Below are 23,978 nucleotides of genomic sequence, written 5' to 3' on the forward strand. Positions count from 1 at the left end.
TGTCTGGCTATGGACTCCTCCTTTCTGAAACATGAGCCTTGACTTGCATAATCAGATATTTACTCAGTCCTTGTGTGGTTGTTATTGTGGTTTTAACATTGTAGCAGACAAGCTTAGATCAACTAGAGAGACCTTTGTACACCACTGTTAAATTCTGTGATTGTTTTGGCAGCTGAACATGTGCAGGAAAATTGATGTTGTTGCATCGTTCATGTTTCTCTCACCAGCGCCCCAGTTCAACTCCTCTTTCCGTCGGCCCATGGGGTGCGGAGGAGCTCGAGGCTATACAGCAATGCTAACTCTGTGAAAGTGAGTACCTCGTTCCAACTGTAAACTAAGCACCCTTTCCTCCTACTGACCTAAGTTGACCTTTTATTTTAACGAACACGGTTATAACGAAATTCCGGTTACAATGAAGTAAAAATTCAGGCCACAGCATTATCTGCTTTATGTCTGTTATTGTTTATTTGTTCGGTTATAACGAAATTTCGATATAATGAAAGAAAACTGCCGCTCTCGAGGACATTGTTATAACAGGAGTCCATTGTAGCAGTTGTACTTGATGAAATTGAGTGTCATAATTGATTTTGTATCAGTATCAAAGCTGCAGTCGATATCAACTCAAAGTGAATGTCGGGTAATGATTGGTAATTTCCACCAGTTTCCAGTTCCAGATTTTAAACCAAAACAAAATTTTATCCATCAGGAAAATACCAGTGCCACCACAAAGACCACCTCAAATCGAACGAAGACCGGCGTCTCCAAAGTGCAGAAGGGAAAGGCGCGGGCGCGGACGACCAGGAGCTCGACGATCACCAAGCCTCCAGACTCCGACGACATCACCAAGATGGACAACCAGAAATCCAATGAGCTGAACAAGGCAAACAGCGCCGCTGCCAATTTGCAGCTGCAGCAGATAGCGGATCTACAGAAATCCTCAGCAGGTATGTACACTTGATATGAAAATAAAATTATATCGAGTTGCGAGTGTCCCAGCCATCTTGCGATTTCTTTACGACCAAGTTTATGTGATGGGCTGTAAAAAGAAAATGGTGCATATTTCTAGTTTTCGGTTGAGAATGAGAAGGGCGTTAAGTTGTCTCGAACACTATGGGTTTAGTGGCAACTTAACGCCCGTATCATTCTCACCCGACTATTAGTTACATCTTGTGCATATATCCTTGTCCTTGTGTCAACATAATTTTTACATTTCGTTTTCTGCAAGAAAATGTTCTTAAAGTCAGGTACAGATTTCTCTAAATGGATTGATAGATGGCTCTTAAAACTTTCCCTCATACATGTTGAAAGTAAACTGGCTGCATTCTGTTCTTAATGCTGCAGGAGCACCACTTTACTGTGCTTTTATCAACCTACCTCTGATATAACCAATCCTCCAAAACTATATTTTGTACAACTAGTAATGCTATTGTCATCAATCTTCTTTTGCAAGATAGCACTGATTGTTATGAAAATCCGTATTGATTATTTTGTCACATTTTGGATTATAATCTTTGTGGTCAGAAACTGTTGTGTATTTCAGTTTCAGATGGCAATGTGAGATGAGAATGCCACATTATTAAGCATTACCAAGGTCGTAATTATCTTATCCCTACAGAGGGCCTCCTTCGTCTCCTGCGCGACATCGGAAAGGCGTACCTGGCCCTGAGTCGTTACGACCTCAAGAAGGCCATTGACCTCTTCAAATCCCTGCCTCCCCAGCACTATAATACTGCCTGGGTGCTGTGCCAGGTCGGCAAAGCGTTCTTTGAGTTAGCCCAGTACCACAAGGTGTGTAGACAGATTTGAGGTTTCATAGTAAGAGCAGAGTATGCCTTCTGGTGTTAAATTACCTATTCCTGTGTAGCTTTAGTAGCAACTGTATAAGCTCTTAATTTTCATGTACAGATATTTTCGTGAATGAGGTGGTCACAGACATTTTCACGAGATGTTATTTTCGCGATGTTACACCAAGGCTATCATAAGTGCACTATTACCCTAGTGTATGGCGACGTTTTTGCGTGTTGTTAATTTCGCGGTCCAGCAGTGATTCCCGAAATTCGCGAAAAGTATATCCTCACAAAAATAACAGTTAATGCAGTATTCATTTTCTTATAGTCATGTGACAGTAAGCCAGTGCTGAATAAGAAAACTGTGTTTTTGTTATTATTGTGGAAGCAATACAGAACAGAGGAAAGGGAGTCATTTTTACACAAGTATCCAAGAGTATCCCCCTTCTGTTCTTTCTCATATCACTGTAAGGGAATTCTCCACAGTAGAGAAATGCATTGCTTTCTTTTCATGTCTGTTGGATTTGTTCCCTGCTGTCTAATCTTTTCTATTTTTGTGTCCATACTGTGCACTGTGCTGTACTCCTTCAAGTCTTTGATGTACATGTACACCTTAGCGTCTAATTCAAAGTTGTACCCTATAGCCTAGTAGGTGTAAGACTTACAGAGTCATCATGATCGTTATGTTTAGAAGGACTTGTTAAACACTTTGAACATGAAATTTGATGTCATTTGATGAGAGTTGCAAAACATTATGGCCTTGGGAGAATTCTTTTTGTAGGGATGGGGTCATATCTCAAGTATATTTTACCCATTATGTTGTAATTCTTTCCAATGTTAAGAACAAAATGACTATTTGGGAATGCATGTACCACGTCCGTCAGAGGATGTACAGGAATCATCTTTGTGTTTCCTTCTTTGCACATGAAAAATGTGCGCGATGTAAAGGCGGAGACGATATTTTCCGAAGTGCGTCGGTTAGAGCCCCACCATCTGGGCAGCATGGAGATCTACTCCACCGCTCTGTGGCACCTACAGAAGGAGACGGCACTGTCGGCCCTGGCCCAGGAACTGACCGACTTCAACCCAGAGTCTTCCCAGGTACCTAACGGGCCAACCTATCACCAGGGCGCTTTAAATCCACTTATTCACTTGCCCTGAGAAAAGTATAAGCTCACTGTAGTGCATAGTACCGTGACTGTGTACTTGCTTGTTCAAAAGTTGAGCCACCTTTTCCCACATACCCTTTTGGTCAAGCAGAAGAGACAGCTTTTGCAGTGCCCTTATGGTGATGATAATTACTGCTGTAAATGAGGGGAATTTCACGTGGCCATACACACGCATAAATATTTTGTTCAATTTATGAACGTTCTGTGCATCATTGTGTGCTGGATTTGCACTTCAATCACAGGACATTGTGCCTGTGCAAATCTCCATTTTTTTTACTCCAGCTCTTTTTTCTTTTTCTTCTTTTTTTTTGGACAAAATTTTGGTATTGCTTGTATATTGCTGAAACCCTAATGTGATTTTCTACAAAATTTATGAGTAATAGCAGTAAAAAAAAAAATCATCTTAAATAGTAGACTACCAGGAGAGAGAGAAAGAAAAATAGTTATTATTTGTAGTAGTTATTTAAAAAAAAGGTCACACAAAAAAACATTTATTGCTTTAACTTAGGCAGAAACCATTTCAGGGTGTGCTGGGAAAAAATCAAAACAAAACAAGACAAAAACAAAGATCTGTAGCAGTGGTTGTAGAAGTAGATTTGCCTCTCAGCACAGTATAGCTTAGATATGAAATGAAATGAGATTTATTTACCAAACAAACAAACAAACATTGTCAACAAAGTCACAACAATTAATAGTTAAGATATAGTTTGGCAAAAAAGAACTGGCAATAGCATGCAGGCTAGTCGAGGCCAGTCCTTTCTTCTTCTTCTTCGTATATACTGTCCAACACCCCTTAGTAGGGGTCAACCGGACAGGGGGTGCGCTGGTGTTAAAGTTGTGCGGAGAGAGAAGTGTGGGGTTTAGTTCCTTTGCTCCTGGATGTATTGTAGGGTTGCTGCTTCAAAAGAGTCCTTGCTTGCGATGTTAGAAACTGTTGATGGGAGTGAGTTCCAGTCTATGATTGTTCTTGGAACAAACAAGTATTTATAACAGTTTTTGTTTGTGGCGATTGGGATGAAGCTTGTAGTGGATGATATAGATATGTGATCACTATGTGTGCTTGTCCATTCCCCAGGCCTGGTGTACTGCAGGAAACTGCTTCAGCTTGCAGAAGGAACACGAGACTGCCATCAAATTTTTCCAGAGAGCAATACAGGTAACCTTACAAGAGAGCCGCCATGTGTTTGTTAATGTGCGTCCGTATGTGTGCATGTATGTGTGTATTACTCTGTCTGTCTTTAATTTTTTTTTTTTTTGCTACCGCTTAGGGAAATTTGTTGTTGTTGTTTTTTTTTTTGTTGCAATTATATATTTTTTTCTCTATGAGGGGACTGCATTCTACAAGCTCTGCTTTTTAGCAGTCCCCTCCATTTCCAGCAATATTGTTAATGCATTTACCACAGTGACGTAACAGTTATTTGTATCTCTGTTGATAATTTACCTGTATCTCTTTTACAATGTTATTCTGTTCATCGCATTGTGGTACTGATTTCATGACGTCTGTGTATATGAGCCTTTCTTTGTCTTTCTAATTATTTTTTTGTTGGAGGTGAAATAAATCAACTTGAACTTGAACTTGAACCTGCTACCCCAGGGCCATAGATGTGTTCTGGATTCAGTCTCCTTTCATTATCATTTCATATGTTTAATCATTCTTGAATTCCTCTATCACAGTGCGATATTTATCAATGTTCAACTTGAATGAACAGAATCAAAGCAAACAAACAGAATAATGTATAGGATTCAGTAAATGTGAAACATGAAATAGAATATGAGAAACAAAAGTTTTACATGCCATCGTGAAAAGTGATATTACTTGCTTTCACATATGTGTGTATGATTGACTTGCACAGAAACCATCACTACAATTTAAACTTTGTTTGTACTTCATTGCTACATTGAGAGAAGAAATTCTTTGTTGTTCAATATTTATGAAAGTTTCTGTTCAAAATGAATGACTGAAAGGCAGTTTAGGTTCTTGACGTGTAAGATAGTCCTGTAAACTTCCAAGAATGGATTATGGTGAGCCGATAAAATCTGTGATGATTTCATGGTGTAAATGTCTTGTCGTCAGGTCAACCCCAAATTTGCCTATGCCTACACGTTACTCGGCCATGAGTATGTGGCGACGGAGGAGTTGGACAGGGCGATGGCATGCTTTAGGAATGCAATCAGGATTAGCCCAAGGCATTACAATGCATGGTGAGTTTCTTTCGTTTTTTTCAGAGCCATCTCATTTCCTTGCAAAGTCTAAAAGTATCATCATGGTTATTTGTGAAAGAATTTTCCACAGGAAGCCTCATTGCTGAATTGAGCAGTCATTAAAAGACTTATTAGCAGTGGAAAGTGAATTAAATTGGAACAGTTCTTAAAGTTTCGACTTCTTTGCATTTGCCATATATTTAGTGAGTCTGATTTTTTCACAAATTGGGACTTCCGCACATTTTCACTCGTGCTTAAAATTCACGGTTATATTTTACAGCAGTTGAGGGAGAAATTGGTGTCAATCACTCATTTTCAGGAAAAAGTGAATGTATGTATTCACACAGTAGGTTGACAAGACTTTGGCCTATTAAAGTGCATTTTCATGCACCTATTACATATATCGTGTATTTGCGTATCAGTACAAGTACGTGTGCATGTCACATTCATGTCGGGATCATAGTTGGTATTTTCATGCTGCACTTTGTATGTTAAATTTGCAAATACAGTAGTGCTCGATTTGTAATCTTAAGAAATTAAAACCTGCGAAGTATATGGCATGTCTTGTATATTGTGTTCAAGTACTAAATACAGTGCAGCTTTCTCGCTGTTTCCTGTATTTGAAAATGACAAAATGCAGTGTTGGATACCCATTTGTTGTGAATTGAGAGCTACCAAGTCTCGCCGATTCTGCAGGAAACTACCAGAAAAGCGGGAGATTTTCCTCATGCCCTGACAATAGAACACAGAAGCCTCCCTGATCTGGGTACTATTTCCTGATTGTGCTCAGGAATCTCCCTAAGGTTGATGTGGGGAATGTTGGCAGCCCTGTGATGTCATTGATACTTTCAACTAGAGGGAAATCTATTTCTCAGATGAATTGAATTTCCTTCCCCAATTCCTCACTTCCATATTACAAACCTAGCACAATTCGGTGACATCAAAACTGTATTTAGAACATCGTGGGTTTTACACAAAGCTATAAGTGTCATATTTATGGAGAGATCCCAATATCCAAATATCTGTGTGTTGACACTGTCTTATTTACTCAGTGTGTTGTTGAATCGAGAAAATGAATGAAAAATCATATTGATGCAATGCAGCGAAATACATAGCAGCCTGTGTCAATTCTGTGTGCAGCAAAGGTCTAAAGTATTAGTGTGTGCAAAGTTAACAGTAGTGTGGGACAGAAGAGTACATTTTTTGATTTGATTCCAAAACTACTGGTCAGCAACCTAGAACACCTTGAGTTGACCCCCCCCCCCCCCCCCCCCCGCCCACACACACACACACACAACAAAGACAATGCATCATGTGATTGGGTTTGTTTACATACTGTGATATTTCAGTTTTTATTATCACAAGACTTGAAACCAAAACTTTGTGGCTTTCCCATAATTATACACACAGTCTTCAAACTATGGAGGAGAAATTTCACCTGCTGTACCTCATTAAGAGTCAGTTCAGCGTTTTATGCCGCTGCCACGAAGTGGTGGCAGAGGCATTATTCTTTTCTAAAATAGTATTTAGTAAGAGACAAATTTTTTTTTGTAACTTTTGATACAAATTGAAAGTGAATTCTGAAAACATTACATAAAACTGAAAAGGGAAACCGACAGCATACCATAATTATTCATCGATCTTAACTTTGAAGCTCTACTTAAATTCTTCATGAAACAACACCCCCCCCCCCCCCGATCATTGTGCTTGATTATGACTTTGTAATGCATCAACATGTAGATTGTAACACTTCTGCAATTTTGTTGTTACTAAATTTGTAAGGATTTGAGAACTGACAATGGTTCTGCGCACTGGGCGACTCACATGATATGGCCATATAGAACGCGCCACATTGTGTAATAACACAGTCTTGATTATGCTGATTCCAAGCTCCAGAGGATGTGGGAAACTAAGGAATGCCTGGTCTGAATGTATCAAGGCTGACATGAAAATATGCAGCATGACCCACATTGACTCACTAAACAGAGTTTGCATGAAGAGCAAACTAGCTGCCTACTTTCTACCCCAGAACCCGGGACACCTGCAGCAGAAACTAAGATAAGAATCAATTCAATTTGAGTCAAAGAAAAGATCCTTAAGGACCTGGGGCCGTATTCTGAGGTCTTATTAAGTGTCTGATTAGCACTTAATTAGCGAATCGGTATTCTGAGAGCTTAATTAAGTAGGGGGTTTATTAACTACCATGACAACAAGCGTTTTGGCGGGAAAGTCTTAGCGCGTATCAATGTGCGTGCACTCTGAGAGGACTTAATCACAGAGTTAATTACAAATCCTATCGGTATTCTGAGCGTGTAATTAAGTATGAAAGTTAATGGAAAACTTAAAGATACCAAAGAGTGTCATTAACTACTCCGATATCACGAATTGCAGAGTTTTTTCTCGGCCACAACCATGCTTACCGTCTTCGGTAACCGAGGAGCGGTTGAGTCTTGTCATGGTATCCGTAGAATTCAGAGAAAAAAAGAAATATAGGCGATCTTCCGGGAATTTTGTCATTTTATGTGAGCTCTTTGCGTGCGTAGGTGAGGGTTGTAATCAAAGACCGCAGTGTGTGCACGGAGCTCTTGCGTTAGAATTATAGGGGGTGTGTGGAGGAGCGCGCATTGAGGGTATATTTGCGCGCGTGATCATCATTTTGGCTTCTAACAACGCGTCTGATTGGATGGAATAACAATTAGATGGGAGGAACCCAAGATAATTACAGGGGATTTAATCATACCTTAATTATGTCCTCAGAATACCGACTTTGCCCATGATTAAGGGCCTATTAACTTCTCGACTTAATTATGAAGTTAATTACAGACTTAATTACGACCTCAGAATACCACCCCTGGTAGTGTGGGGCTACCATGGAATGGGAAGGCTGGCCTGGCTTGGATATATTGGAAAATCCCCTAAACAAATTGTGTACAGCTTTATCACTGATCTCTATGTAAATTCACACACACACAGCCAGAGAATCTTGACTGGAGTTGACCACTACCGATGAGCGTATGCTTCAATGCACATATTCGCTGACCAGTGCTAATGTACCCCATTGGGCAGCGAATGAATTGGGTCAATCATGAATCCCACCGGGTCATTGAATTTTTAAACTGCATGGGTCATGATAACTTAATCCTGACGTCGTGTGTCAATCCCTCTCTGTGACTACACCTTAGGTACGGGACTGGTATGATCTACTACAAGCAGGAGAAGTTTGCCCTGGCCGAGATGCACTACAGTAAAGCCCTGGCCATCAACCCACAGAGCTCTGTACTACTTGTTCACATCAGCGTGGTGAGTAACAAGCCCACTTCACACTGAAAAAAAAAAGCAACCCTCACAAGCACAGACCAGTTGTATGGCTATTTAAAAAGTATGGAATAATGTCATGCTTATTTTGATAGCTCAAATTAACCCAGAAGTTGAACATGAAATGAGATTCGGGAAGAAAAAGGACACAGCACGCAAATGTAATAAACAGGTTTTGCAATGAGTTTGACCATGAAACACACAAGTAGGAAAAGATTAATGGCTGAAAAATCAAAACGAACTTAAAGTTGACTCCACATACCAAGTAGTATCTGAATGGTTTGTTAACATGTATTTGTCTTGCATCATGCACTGACTAGTTTTGTAGTCATCACCAGAAAGAAAGGAGTACCGTCCCTGACTATGATGTGACTCAACTTTCATGTCTTGCCTCTCCTTACCTACTGTGGCTCTTATCCCTCCCCGTTCCTAATCTTTTATCCAACCCTCATCCTCCCCCTACCTCCACCCTGACCCTCTTCCTCTCCTACCCCGAACTGCTGACCGTGATCCTCTCCCTTCCCCTGACTCATCTTCCCCCTTCCTCGACAACCAACTTTCATCCTCCCCTACCCCACCCCTGACCCTCATCCTCCCCCTACCCCAACACCATACCCTCATCCTCCCTTGAACCTGACCCCCATCCCCCTACCCCACCCCTGACCCTCATCCTCCCCTACTCCCAACCTCCTACTGTCATCCTCCCCTACTCCCAACCCCCTACTGTCATCCTCCCCTACTCCCAACCCCCTACTCTCATCCTCCCCTACCCCCTACCCCGACCCCCTATCTTCATCTTCCTCCAACACTCATCCTCTCCCTACTCCTGTCCACTGACCCTCATTCTCATCCTTCCTCCACCAAACTCTCACCCTCCCCAACCCTCATATTCTTCAAACCTCCTCATACCCTCACCCCAACCCTTGTCCTGCCCCAACCCTTGTCCTTCCCCTACCCTGACCCCTGACCCTATCCAGGTCCAGCATGCCATGCACAAATCCGAGCAGGCGCTAGCGACCCTGGCCAAGGCCATCCGACTGGATGCCAGCAATCCTCTCTGCAGATTCCACCGGGCCTCAATACTCTTTGCAACAGAGAAATACCAGGTATGCTGTTAATATTTGCCAAGAGTGGTTGGTAGGATCTTAATTTTTAATTCCCTCTTCTTTTTTTTTTTGGGGGGGGGGGGGAGAAAGAATTGTTTTCAAGCAGATTGATTGAAGCACCCTTTGTCATGTCAAATTCATTTTGTCAGCTAAACATTAATGAGTGAGAAAAAGGTGACAGCATAAACAAAACAAAACAACAAGAAGTTGTCAGAATTTCAATAATTCAAATTCAATTAACTGTCAAGTCTCTCCTATTGCTTTGAAGAAAGAGAAAGTGCTTGGAAAAGCATCACTTCCATTGTTGAAGGTTAAACATTGCGTCGGTATGGCATTGCTATCACATCTTTATGACCATGTACGGTGCACCCGTTGCATCCCTTAGTCAATGATTCCCTAAGTCTGATGTAGTTGAAACCACCTAGGGTCTTGTGGCACTGGCCACAGCTGTCGTGGGAATCTATGGACATCATGGGCATCACCCTGCTACCGTCGGTGGCATGACATTTGCTCTTGCCACAATTTACTCTGGTCTTATTTTGTCTGTAGACTTAGGATTAGGGTTAGAGTTGTGATAGGGTTTTATGTTTAGTTTGAGTTTGATGTTAGGATTGAGGTTAGGGTTATTTTTGTAGGTAGAATCTATATTTGACTTAGCATGCAGATCTTTCATGGGAGCAATTGTCACGGGAGAAAATTTTATGGAATAGCTAACGTCAACTTCTGCTTTTTCTCTGCCATACCTCCAGGATGCCTTGAAAGAGCTGGAGGAGTTGAAGCAGATGACACCATCAGAATCCCTTGTCTACTTCCTTATAGGAAAGGTGAGCAGTTTACTTTGTGAATATCGAATGTTGATGTATATATATTATTGGTGTTCATGTGTGTGTGTGTGTGTATGTGTGAGTTTGTTTCCGTAATAAAGTTGGTGTTGGTAAGCAAATAATCAACGTTGGTGAAGGTGATGGGACAAACTATCACTTCCGAGGCGATCTGGATGTAGCTATCTTTCCGAAGCGCAGCTGAGGAAAGATAGCGTACACATTCAGATCGCCGAGGAAGTGATAGTTTGTCTCATTGCCTGAAACTAAAATTTGATTATTTGCTTTATATTCCACATCGAGGGTCCTAGAAATTCCCATCTTATTCCACATCTGAAACCGTTTTAGCTGTCTTTAGGTATCCTTAGGGCTTAGGCTACGTGTGCGCGTAGATGACAAAACAATGAAGTTGCTGCGCGCACCGCACGGCACCGAAGTGAAAGTGCGTTGCACTGTGTACTATCAAATGACCTGTACTATCAAGTGACCTAGGTCACATGATAGTCCACAGTGCAACGCACTTTTATTTCGCGCGTACTCATCTTGCGTTATGACTGTGTAGACTGTGTGGAGATCAGCGAAACAAAAGGGACTATCAACATAGAGTGTAACAAACTTTTCTTCTCAGGTGATGTGATGGGCAAAACTACGCTTCATCACATGATCGGCTCTGGACCAATCCTATTGCAACATTCTTAGTATGTGGAATATAATACTAACTAACATTATTTCATCATATGTGCTGATCCACTTGACTGCATTGCCACGCCTTTCTCTGTTGACGCTGCACTGCAGTAGAATTTGTTTATTTCTTATTGACATCCTTCAAATACATTTTAAAGTGTTATTAGTTTCAGGGCATGGTTATGCTCAATGAGAAGAACTGAAACTACAGGACATGTACGTAAGAATAGGGAACTTACAAATCACTTGAGACACCTGCTCTTCAGCTTTAGAAGATTAAATACCTTTTCATGGTAGACATAATTGCAATGTCTTCTTTCTTTACGTTTTTTTTTTTCTTTCTTTTTTGCCTGTCTGTCCCAGGTCTACAAGAAGTTGGGCCAGACCCACCAGGCACTGGCTAACTTCTCCTGGGCCCTGGACCTGGACCCCAAGGGGGCCAACAGTCAGATCAAGGAGGCCCTGGACAAACACTACCTGCCCGAGGATGATGAGCCAGCGGTGACTGCATTGGCTCAGGTGGACTCTACCAGTCAGGGTGAGGACTGGCAGTGAGGATGATTATGGTTATGATGGTGATGGTGATGGTGATGGTGATGGTGATGGTGATGGTGGTGATGGTGATGGTGATGGTGATGGTGATGGTGATGGTGATGGTGATGATGGTGATGGTGATGGTGATGATGGTGATGGTGATGATGGTGATGGTGATGGTAATGGTGGTGGTGGTGGTGGTAGTGGACGGTTATTGTGGTGATGGTGAATATGATAGTGATTATGGTGTTGATGATGGTAATGATAATGATGATAGATGTTATGGGTGTGGTGATGATGGTGATGACAGTGATGATGTTGCTTATAATTGAAATGATGGTGATGGTGATCACATGTTATGAGTGTAGTGATGATGGTCATGATAAATGTTATGGGTATGATGGTTGATGATGATGAAAGACAGATATTAGAATGATGATGGTGATGAAGTTGATCATAATGCTAGTGATAATGTTGATGGTGATGATGATAGTTGTGATAATGATGATTAGCAATAGTGATGAATATTGTGATGGTGATGTTGGTGGCGGGTGATCTTGATGGCGATGGTGTTAACTAATGTTGGTGATAGGGCTGGTAATGATGAGTATGGTTGCGATGTTGGTAATTATGATTAGCCCAATGTTGATTCAGAATAGAGAAGTCCAGATAAGAGAGGGCCTGATAATTGAGGTCAGACTGTATTTGAAAGAAATTTTGTTGTTGTTGGTGGATAACTGGAATGCTTCGGAGAGAATTTATTTTCTTCCTAACCCCATCTTCCATCGTGTTGTTGGCTCTTCCCCTTGCTCAGGCCCTGCGGATGACTCTGACATGCCGGGTGATGTGTCCAGGGACAGTCTCCTGGAGGGAGAGGACATGCAGCTGCAGGCTAACGAGAGTGACGAGAGCTTATGATCCCCGCCCAGCACGTTTTCTCATAGCATGGGACTATTGTGAGCCAAATTAATGACCGACAAAGTGGCCTGCGCAGATCTCCAGTGAGATTGGACTGTCATACATGCTGTTGTTGCACCTGCGTATGGGGAAACTGACTCTGAGTGGTTTCCCAACGTAGTATTCCCTATGTGGGACTGTTACGAAATCTCATTGACGTCATTAGAGTTCTAACCTGTAATTCTCACCAAGAAGTGATCATGGAAACCAACTATCCTTGTAGTGATATCTAGAGAAGAAAAAATACAGCATTTCTTAATGTGATGAAAAAGAAATAACATACTCTACCTTGTAAGCCAATGTTTCAACCAGGTCTTGATGTAGACTGTACTGCAGAATGAATTACTTTACTTATTTAAGTCAGGTCCATGGTTATTTTGTCAGCTTGAAAGACTTTGCCAAAAAGAAGATTGTGTTGTGCTTTGGACCCGAGGGGCAAGGATATCTCAGTTTTAGGTCCTCATTCATTCATGTTATGTGTTGGTCCACTTTCAATTCATGTGTCTGTGGTGCGTGTGTGTGTGTGAGTCTTTGTGCATTTATTGACTCTTTGTCTGCCATGTTGGCATGCCCGACTCGGTTGACAGCTTGTCAACTTCGTCTATTTTGCTCAAATGCACAACCACGCACAACCTGCTTGATAAATTCCACCATGCCACCCTACACTGACAGCATCACAGCTGTAGCTTTGTTATTAGATTTTTATCACAGCAAAGCTTGCAATTTTCTCTACTTTTTGTCTGTACTGCATTTCTGGCATAAATGCTTCTATAAAAAGTTTCATGGTGTAAAAACAAACAAACAAACAAACAAACAAACAACCCAAAACAACATCAACACCCAGAATGTTTTGCAAAAGTGCTCATGCATTAAGGTCTTAGAATAATGTGGCACACAGGGGGTTTACACCATGGCACAAAAGAATTAGTGCCTTACAAAAGGAACTGCAGTGGATAAAAGGGCATCGTCACAGCCACAACATACCTACCCTGCAGGGACCTTTCTCTGTTGTTGTAGAAATCCAGTACACTGAGTCACTTACATATTATGTATAATGTGGCTTTCGCAATGGGCTTGGGGGGATGGGGGTGGGACGGGGGTCGTTTGGGAGTGGGGATAAAGATGGCTGCATGCTGTGAATGTAATGCTGCTCGGTCTCCCCAATTCTGCAGAAGACTTCCTAAAAAACTGAACTTCCTCTTTGTGCCTCGGCAGTAGACTACAAAAACCTCTTGCATTCAGATTTTATTATTTCATGCCTGTTGAGTTGCATGTTTTGTGCAAGCATCTTCCTGATTTGCTCTTTGGAATCTTACCTGATATTGCTGTGGGAACGTTGATAGCCCTGTGAAGGTAACAGTGTATACCCAATAAGATCAGTTATATCAAAATCTTGTTCTTCACATGGCCTTGTAAGTGTAAACTCCAAAGCCTTACAAATACGTGTGCAACTCGCTTAGTGTGCACAAGCCAAACCTATTGAAACATCTCTCAAAAGTTTGGGCTAGTACAGATGCTGCTTATTACAAGAAGTGGAAAAGCCTGTTTATGACCATCGAAGCATGTGTACCAGAACAATGATCTGTGTGACCGTTGTGTGCATTGCATCAAAGGGGGAATAGACAACTCCATTGTCATTTCATTGTGCATAATTTGAATGCCCGTCTCCTTCAAAAAGACACACATTTGTATGAGCCCGTTTGATAACAGAGATATAACATCAGTGCTTTCCTTCCATTTATCCTTGTAGGGGTAATATGTAATGCAACTTTTACTTGAATATGTTGAAAAAAGCCCCCACAGCAAATCAAAACAAGACAGAACAAACTATGCAGCTCACCTCTGACCCACAAACTTTTACAGGTACAACAGTAGTAGTAGATTTACTCACTCGGAGAATGCCCTTACCTGAAAAATCGACCTTACCAAGCCAATTGACATTCTGCAGCTGTTTAGAAATTATCAATCTGCAAAGCAAACACATTACAGTCTAACAAACAAAGATGTTTCATGACTCTCCATTAATAGACCATGCAAATATCTGTGGCATAGGTTATTTATGAGTTCACACTTGGTTTGATATTATTGTATTCTTCATGAACTTACAATAAATATGGATTTGTGTGCTTGTGTAACATGTAGGCATAGCATTCACTTTACGTGGGATTATCAAATTGCTGCAAATTTCATTACACATGGCTTCTCAACACAATGCCATGATTTTTGTTTTGTTTGGGTTTGTTTTTGGCACCATTTGCATCATGTGTGTCTATTTGAATTCAGTTAGGCCTAATCAAGTATGTGATATTTTCCTTGCCTTCTACTCAGAAAAAAAAAGAACTCTTTATTTCATGTCAGTAGGCTTTGACTTAATGAATAGATTATTTAGTTGCAGTTGAAATGATAGATGAACTTGTAACAATACCAGTTCATACTTTTTTGACAAAACCTTGTGAAAGACAAGTACATTACTAATACAGTCCGACCTCTCCTATGCGGCCTCCCTTTATTTGGATGTCTCTATTATCCGGATGCGATCTCGGCGCGATGGTTTTTGTTTTTGTTTTCCATTCTGATAATCACGGGGAAACTTGGAGATTTCAAACTCAAACAAAATTCCTATACACAAACTCACATGAATCACATATTATTCCCAACATAATTAACATACATTAACATCTAAGTTTCAACTAAATAACATGCATTCAGACGTATACACTACCCCTACTGAGCACCGCAAGAACATGGACAGAAACATTTTCATTAAATCAGGGTACGGTACAGGCGATCGTTCATTGACCACATTATCAGAAATTCTGAAAGCAGACCAGCTGACGAGAACGTGACATATTCACGTAAAACTGAATAATACCTGTGCATGTAGCTACCATTGGGTATGTATGTAGGTGTGTGTATTAAACATTAAGTCTCTCGTATCCGGCCAAATCCCTTAACCGGATGAGCGCCGGTCCCGACATGTCTGGATAGGAGAGGTCGGACTGTACAGATATTGAGGTTTTGCACACAAAATAATCTTTATTTGGCATGTAAAGCAGGTTTAAGGAATCTAGTGATGAGCTGAGTTGTGGAGTGCTCCGTGAATAGATTAAAAGCAAAGTTGGGTTGGAGGAAGTCTACATGTATGTTATGCTGATGCAAAGCAGAGAATGTTGCAATTATGTTGCCACCGATATCCTCAAAAGTTTTGCTCTTAATAGCAATATGTCACAATACAACATAAAGTTAATGATATCTGTCACTACTCTGTTGTGCAACCAAACAAGAGCACCGTTTATGCCCGTCCATAATTGTATTGTGAAGCAGAGTTTGTTATGGCTGAAATAGAGCCCAGAGTATCATCACCAGTTAAATCCTGCACCTAAAGCATATGCCGTACCACTTATCTGGTATTCCTCAAAATGATAGAGAAATACTTCCAGAGGTGTTTATTTGTTTATGGTTTATTTCTTTCTTATTTTCTTTTTTTCCGAAGTCAATTTTGACATGCCTCTGACATTGGCAATATTGAAGTGCATTGATGAATTTTAGATTACATAACTCGAGGAAGACCATGTCTGAATGATAATTTGGAAGTGGAACCGAAAACAGTGATGAAGGCTAGGAGAATACAATTCTATATTCGTTTGTGTGTATGAATGCGGATTGATGGTGCATATATAGTATAGTATGGTATGCGATTGATAAAATGTCTAAGAAACATATTTCATAATTATCATGTCGTGTTTGACAAGAGACTAATAATATTGTAGCTGCGTTAAAAGAGTGACAGTGTTGAAACTGCCATGGAGTATATATGCATTATTATGTACATGCGAAATGAATAAACAAAATGGAACCAGAAATTGAACTTGCTACAATGTACAACTTCTAATGTCTTGTGTATTGGTTGATGTTTTTCTTGCTATCAGACGTTTTGGGCATTTTTTTTTTTTTTTAGATTAATCGAATCCATTCTGCCAAGCTTACACTGTCTTCCTGGCATTGATGGAAAGCCTGTGTCATCGCAATTTTGATGAAACAAGGGTTGAGGCTACCCTTGAAAAGGCGCATACACTATGAATTTATGAATTCAGTGGACTCTTGCTATAACAAAATCATTGGCACCAGTGAAATCACTTTTTCCTTTCAAATTTCTTTATTCAGGGTTTAAAATGATTAAAATACATGTACATGTGCAAAGAAACTTTGAACTATAGGGCAAGAAAACACTATCCTACAATGAAGTTTGTAATATCAGAGTTCTTTGTTATGAGAGTCCATTTTCATAATGAGATGCAGCTCGGAGTTCAAATCCCATACTTCTACGTGTATACATGTATAGGTAACCCGTTTGTGCGCTATGTGCGATGACATTTTGTCCTGGTTTTCTAGAAGGGGTTGATTCATTAGCTAATAGCAGTTAGTTTGTGATAATGTGGTTGGTACGTGTGCATTTCTATACCACTCAACTGAAAATTCCATCCTGAAGCTGTGATGCTTTGTACGAAAACAGATAACTCAGAGACACAATCCGTGAATTTTTTTTTTTTTTTTTTTTGGGGGGGGGGGGGAAATCGGACACAAAAAAGTTACGAATTGTAACAGTTTGGAGAGTAAGACAAACTGGCCACTCTAGGGGATCTAGGTGTTGAGCGGCTCTCAATTTGTATTGAGCACTAATTTCAATTTTTATGAAGTATTTGATGGCAGATAATCTTTCCACTGAGGCAGTCACTCAAAAGTTCCACTTTCATCATACACCATGAAAAGGCCTGAAGGAAGATTTTCCTGGGTGAAAAATGAGAATTGGGTTATTTTTGTTTTTGTTTTTTTTTTGTTTTTTTTGTTTTTTTTGTACAGACCAAATGGAGAGCTGCTCAACAACAACATTACACAGAGCTGCCACTTTGTCTCACTCTGTAAACGTTTACAGTTCATAACTTTTTTTTTTCATGTGTCTGAATTTTTTCCCCAAAATTTTCATTGATCTACTTCCCTGATTTTGTTTATATTTTTGTTTTCTTACAAAGCAATGTAATATCAGGATGAAATTTCCCTTGAATATTGTGTTTCTTAACCGCTGACACACAGTGTTGTATAGCATTAACGAAATAGAGGTAGGGCCTAACGGACAGTAATAACACAGGTAAGATTAAAAATAATTTATATATTTGTGATACACGCACATATATATATATATATATATATATATATATATATATGTGTGTGTGTGTGTGTGTGTGTGTGTGTGTGTGTGTGTGAAGAAAATGAAAGGGGAGGGGGGGGGGGGGTGGGGAGAGATTGAATTCATGAGGGTAGTATAGGCTACATGCATCAAAACTGCTTGGATATAAACCATACGTTTGTGGGATCCGAACACAGCTATAATCGTATTATGAATAGCTTTGCTGCAAGGATAGTCCTTTAGACGAAATTGCACACACACAAAAAAAAACCTAAAATGGTCGTCATCAAAGCAAGCGGTCCCCGTAACTCACTTGAATTACTGATCAACAGGATGTGATCTGTCTTAGTTACATGATTTATGACGTAGTGTTTGCTAAGGACTGGATGTGAACTTTGGAGTATACCAGTATAGGATGCTCTCGTTTAAAAAAGAAGAAAAGACAACCTGAAATGGTCTTAGATTTTTTTTTTTTTTTTAAATGAAAGAAAGATTGTTTGGCGAAAGTCATCTAAACCATTTCGTACGAGAACTGGGAAGTGACATGTTTAAATTACGTGGGAAATTACTATAGATCGGGCAATGGATCAATGTCGGAGCCTATTCAGGGGTCACGTGGTCACTACGGGAAAATACCTTACGACAGAGAAGGGATCTACGTCAAAGGTCACATGGTCGCACAGCAAATCACAATAAACACAAGGTCAGTAGTATCACAGAATATCAAACGCATGAAAATTTGAAAATGGAGTCGCTGTAAGCTACACCTTTTCAAATTAGCAATTGCTTTATGATTTACCTGCAAGGGCAAGCAAAAGCGATATGAATATAAAACATACAGTATACATATATATATATATATATATATATATATATATATATACACACACACACACACACACACATATATATATATATATAATGTGTGTGTGCGTGCGTGTGTGTGCACTTGTGTGTGTGTGTGTGTGTGCGTGTGTGTGTGTGTGAGTGTGTGTACATTGCACTTTTATCATTATTGACATAACGGTTTAAACCACTGCTACCTATGTGTTAAAGTTTGAACGAAATTTCAACCGGATCTGATTGCAAAATATTTGCTCTCAAAATAGAGAATAGCAGCAACCTACAGCATGTATAGGATGTGTCGAATTTCAGCACAAACTTGGCAGCTCAGGGATTATTAGTGGGCAAGGAAGTTACTGCGACTTATAGAAACAGATTACTCTCAATCAAACAACCAATGAACGGTATACTTACTTCTACTTTTTTCTTCTTTCTTTTTTAAGGTGAAGGCACTTTTATTTCCTTCCCTGTTCTCCAATGTCTTTAAAGAATGCTCCGGTTGAACACAGGGGAAAGGCATGTTTGGTATCTTTCAAAATATAATGCTTCAATTAATAAAGACTGATTCTCGAGTTGTTTCTTTTTTTCAGGTTCTTCATCATGAAAATGAAAAATGAACATTATGTATCCTTATTATATTCACTATGCAGCGTGTACGAGGAAACTACTCGTGATAATCTGCGATTACAGGAACAACTGTCATGCATATACCAAAGATGCTAATTTTTTGACGCATACACAGGGATTTCAAAATAATTAAAAGTTTTATACATAAGCCTAATCATGAAGCAGTGATATAAACAGTTAATCAACAATCCAGACAGTCAAATTGCCATGTTCTCAAGGGAGAGAGAGAAAAAAAACACTGTTTTAATTCTCATCCCAGTTGATTTACAAAGTAATTGTCTATCCTCCGTTAAATTTCCTACCACAAATACTTTGAAATAAGTTATTCATTTTGCCTTTGCCATATAACAATGTATATTTGATGTTAACATCGATGAATGTGTGTGATGTTTCGGGTTTTTTTTTTTTTTTTTGGTGTTTTTGTTTTTTTTTTTGTAAATATTACTTCTTTGCTTTGAAAGTAAACACACAGACACAAACACGCACACATACACAAGCACAATGACAAGCATTGCAATATCCTACGTGTTTACCTAATTAATCCTGTATGCATGTTTCGGGATAATCATTGATCATTACTTATGTTTCCTGTGTTCAATATCACATGTTGTAGCCTTTTGTAGGGGCCGTGTATAGAGAAGAGAGATTCAGGACTGTGTATAAAGGTAACTGATTCAACGTCTGATCAGTTCAGAACGCCATTATTCATTGGACTTTACACCCTCATACAAAATCGCGAGAGCAGAAAGCTGGCGAAGTCGTATTGTTGCCACATTCGTAATACATTGTCTGCTGGCAATAGTTATTGTTAGTGCTTCTCATGGCCAGCGCAGAATGAATAAAGACGCCTTTACATTAAATCCCTCTCATGTGTAGTTTACCCCCCCCCCCCCCACCACACACACACAAAGAAAGATAGAAATAAGAATAACAGACGAACTAGTAGATCCTCTGAGTCTAATCGATTCATGAAGATGGTAAAGATAAACCGTTGCGAAGCCGTTTTGTCGATTGCAGTTATGAACTCTCGTGGGCGAACAAATGAAAAAAGAAAGAATGAAAGAAAACGAAACAAAAAGTCAACAATCTAACTTTGGTTGTGTGATCATAGCATTTCTGTTTGCAAGTCCTGGTTAAATATCTACTAGCCGTTGACCAGTTTGCAAGTTACAGTGGTATGAATCACAACTCTACAAGTTTCCGTGTTTATTAGTGGACATGGATTACCAAGGGAATTCCTACTTTTGAAGTCTTGCTCCCCCTCTCCCTTTTCTCCCTTAGAAATAGTTGGGCTTTTTTTTTGAAAATAAGACTTCAAAAGTTTTATCCAGCCTTATATCCGTATAACATTTACACGGTTATCACTGCATTTTTTTCCTTTTAAGATGGGGTTTCTGGTAAGACTTCAAAAGGTTTTTCCAACCCATCTATAACATTTATACGATATCACAGCACTGTATTTCCCCCTTTGAAATACGTGTTTTGTTTTGTTTTTTCCATGGTAAGACTTCGAAAGTGTTTACGGACCTATATCCGTGACATTTACATGATTACCACTGCATTTATCCCCTTCGAGTCTTCTGGCTTTAAGACTTCAAAAGTTTTGTCCAACCTATCTGTAACAATGCATGATTAAAACTGCGTTTCTTTACTTAAAAGGTAAATTCAAATTTACAAATCTTGGGGGGGGGGGGGGAGGGGGAGGAGTGAAGTTAAGATATGTCCAAAACAGGAATGTGTAAGCGTTTCTTTGAGTGAAGACTGTTTTTTTTTAAACCATTAAAGGGGATGGCTAGTAACTGATCAGTGGGAATCAGTGGGAATGCTGAGGGATGATTGTTCCAATCCTTGTGGGATTCATTTAAGAGTACATTATATATCTACTGTTGTGTGAAAATCATTTGCTTCAGAACGGTCTCATATTCAAGTAATGTGCAGATTAATGCCCCGTCACTGACCAGGCACGCTAACCTGGAAACATTAAACTGCACATTACTTGAATATGAGACCATTCTGAAGCAAATGATGTTCACACAACAATAGATAGGCCTATATAATGTACTCTTAAATGAATCCCACAAGGACTGGAACAATCATCCTCCAGCATTCCCACTGATTCCCACTGATCAGTTACTAGCCATCCCCTTTAAAGAGCTGATTTGTTACTTTTCACACTGGCCTGACAGTTACACAACAAATTTATCAAGAGGGGTATTCTTGTTTGTTTGTTTTTTATTCTTACATAGTCAATAGAAATCCCCTTCATTTGCTAGAAAAACTGCAAAAAATATCACCCTGCCTATAATGATGCTGGCGAGTCCGCGTTTGTGATACAAAATATTTTTCGCTCGGCGTATGCGAAGTGACCGATCGAGCGGAATGACGAAAATGAATGAATTAAGTAAGGGGGAAGTCCCTTCCCCCTGTGTCGATTGCTTCACCACACTAGGCTCCACTGAACGAGGGCTGTGGTCCGTGACGCGAAAAGAACAGATGCTTTCGTCTCGATGTATGTGTGACCAACGCAACCGGGCTGTGTACAGAAACAATTCAGGAAGTTCAACAGCCAAAATGTCTTAGTTGAGCACTCCACCTCCCCCCCCCCCCCCCCCCCCCCTCCCCATCCCGGTTGCGTGAAACCAATATTGCGCTAGCTCCTTTGAAATTGCAGCTAGCAGTGCCGATGTTCACCACAAGCAAGCTGCAGATATTTCTCCACGCACAATCACCAGAAAGGATCGGCCGTTGGTGCACGTTGATTGGGGTAAGTCCACGACATTTCCTCTTCATGTGGAAATGTGCGTTTATGTCACACATTGTCACTGCCTTCTGGTACATCGTGATATACCCGGAGTGATAGCTAAAGGCCTATTATACTCAGACAACTAGCTGCAAGAACTGTTGTCGACCCCCAGAATTGGATGCACTGTATTACTGTATTATGGTCGTATAGCTATTCGTTTTTGAGAGTCCTTCTCCCACTGTGGAATATCAACAACTCTGTTGACTTCCCAGAAAACAAGACTCATATATACGTGTTATATATCAATATATATATATATATATATATATATATATATATATATATCAATATATCAATATCAATATATATATATATATATATATATATATATATATATATATATCAATATATCAATATCAATATATATATATATATATATATATATATATATATATATATATATATATAAAGATCAAGAACAAAACTGATGGAACCAAGTTTATGCTGTATTCACCAACACTTTATTTTCCGCACACAAATTTTCGAGCGATTCGCTCTTTCTCAAGTGTTAAAAGAGCGAATCGCTCGAAAATTTGTGTGTGGGAATAAATTGTTGGTGAACTTTGTTCCAGTTTTGTTATCTATCTTATTATCACGCCAACACGTGGACAAGCTATTCAATATATTAGCTGGACTATGTATACATATACATATATTCCAGCTAATAAAACTTGAAGCTTTTTTTTCCCATGATGAATAGACCACCCTTGAATTTTCATATTTGGAAAATGTCTATAAGAGGTTTTTTAGTTTTCATGATAGACCTTGGGATATAGGAATGCTTGTCATGGCAGATTGTAGTTTGTTTGCAATCATCCAGGATTTATATTCAGACTCGGTAGTAGAAAGAACCAAACATCTTATATACCGTATGTAAAAAAAAAAAAAATACAACGGTACCCTCCGCAACGATAGCTTTAAAATAGTGAATCAATCCAAATACAATTTCAGGGTATGAAACTTCAACTCATTGCCCACATCTTACAGAAAACCCCATTCGATTTGCTTCAGTGGTCAAAGAGAAAGGAGGAATTTTGTAGAGCATGTCAAAAATCTCTTCCTTCCAAGTTCTGTCTATTGTGTTCACACATTAATTTGCACTTCGAAGAGCATCCAAGTGCTAAACTTGGAAGAATCAGACTCACAACATGCTTTACAACAATCCACATTTCTCTGTGACCGCTTATCCAAACTGAATGGGGCTTTCTGCAAAATAGAGCTAAGATGTTATTATTTTAAGACCCTGAAGTAGCATTTAGACGGTTAATCATATTGGTGTTATCAATCAAAATGTTATCAATCAAAAGTGGATTGTATTTTTTTGGGGACATACTGTATACGAACGAGAAAACTGAATTACGAAATAGCAGTCAAGGAAATAAATAACTTTGTGGGTTAGAAATAGGCAACAACTCGGGGCCTTTAAAAAGCATAACCAAGCGGGAATTCATATTTCGGTTTCATTGACGTTGAAGCATCACGCTGTAAACCCTTCCTGTTATATGTATATTTTTAATTCCTATTTACATATTTTGATGGGGAGCTTCAAAGAATGCTACCAGTAACACACACACACACACACACACACACACACACACACACACACACACACACATGTATTATATATATTGTATATCATACATGTATTGCAACAGTAGGTGATGATACTATTCACTCAAGCTCATAGGTCCTTTATTAATTATTCCCTGTACACTGTAATAAATATAGGTTCAACTTTGCATAAAACCACATCTTTTATAGTCTTTTTTCACCAAATAATATAGGACTTTGCTATCTGATCGACTGCACAGATATCAGATTAACCTTCTGTAGGAAAAAAAAAACCAAACATATTCCTTTGAAGAGAAACAATAACCCTGATCAAATTATAAGCGCAATAAATGAATTAGGAATATTCTCCGCCGTGGTAAAATGGTCACATGTG

At 39.5% G+C, this 23,978-nt stretch overlaps 2 protein-coding genes across 2 annotated transcripts in view; both read left to right on the forward strand.

The window, feature by feature from the left end:
• LOC139726177 (cell division cycle protein 27 homolog) overlaps positions 1–13,613 on the forward strand; it is a 44,920-nt gene extending 31,307 nt beyond the window's left edge. Inside the window, exons 10-20 of the mRNA XM_071637254.1 lie at positions 228–309; positions 707–944; positions 1,616–1,788; positions 2,736–2,888; positions 4,032–4,112; positions 5,031–5,158; positions 8,341–8,458; positions 9,451–9,579; positions 10,329–10,403; positions 11,448–11,622; positions 12,433–13,613. Coding sequence (XP_071493355.1) covers positions 228–309; positions 707–944; positions 1,616–1,788; positions 2,736–2,888; positions 4,032–4,112; positions 5,031–5,158; positions 8,341–8,458; positions 9,451–9,579; positions 10,329–10,403; positions 11,448–11,622; positions 12,433–12,536 — 1,456 coding nt within the window. The 3' untranslated portion in view covers positions 12,537–13,613. The remainder of the gene's footprint in view (positions 1–227; positions 310–706; positions 945–1,615; positions 1,789–2,735; positions 2,889–4,031; positions 4,113–5,030; positions 5,159–8,340; positions 8,459–9,450; positions 9,580–10,328; positions 10,404–11,447; positions 11,623–12,432) is intronic.
• An 8,242-nt stretch (positions 13,614–21,855) lies between these two features.
• The window catches only part of LOC139726111 (uncharacterized), a 32,169-nt gene continuing 30,046 nt past the window's right edge, over positions 21,856–23,978 (forward strand). Inside the window, exon 1 of the mRNA XM_071637190.1 lies at positions 21,856–21,994. The gene's annotated coding sequence lies outside the window, so the exon portion shown is untranslated. The remainder of the gene's footprint in view (positions 21,995–23,978) is intronic.

The sequence above is a fragment of the Diadema antillarum genome, unplaced genomic scaffold, assembly GCF_040938485.1.
Source record: "Diadema antillarum isolate AM-2024a unplaced genomic scaffold, OU_Dant_1.0 seq00000079_RagTag, whole genome shotgun sequence".
Lineage (NCBI taxonomy): Eukaryota > Metazoa > Echinodermata > Echinoidea > Diadematoida > Diadematidae > Diadema > Diadema antillarum.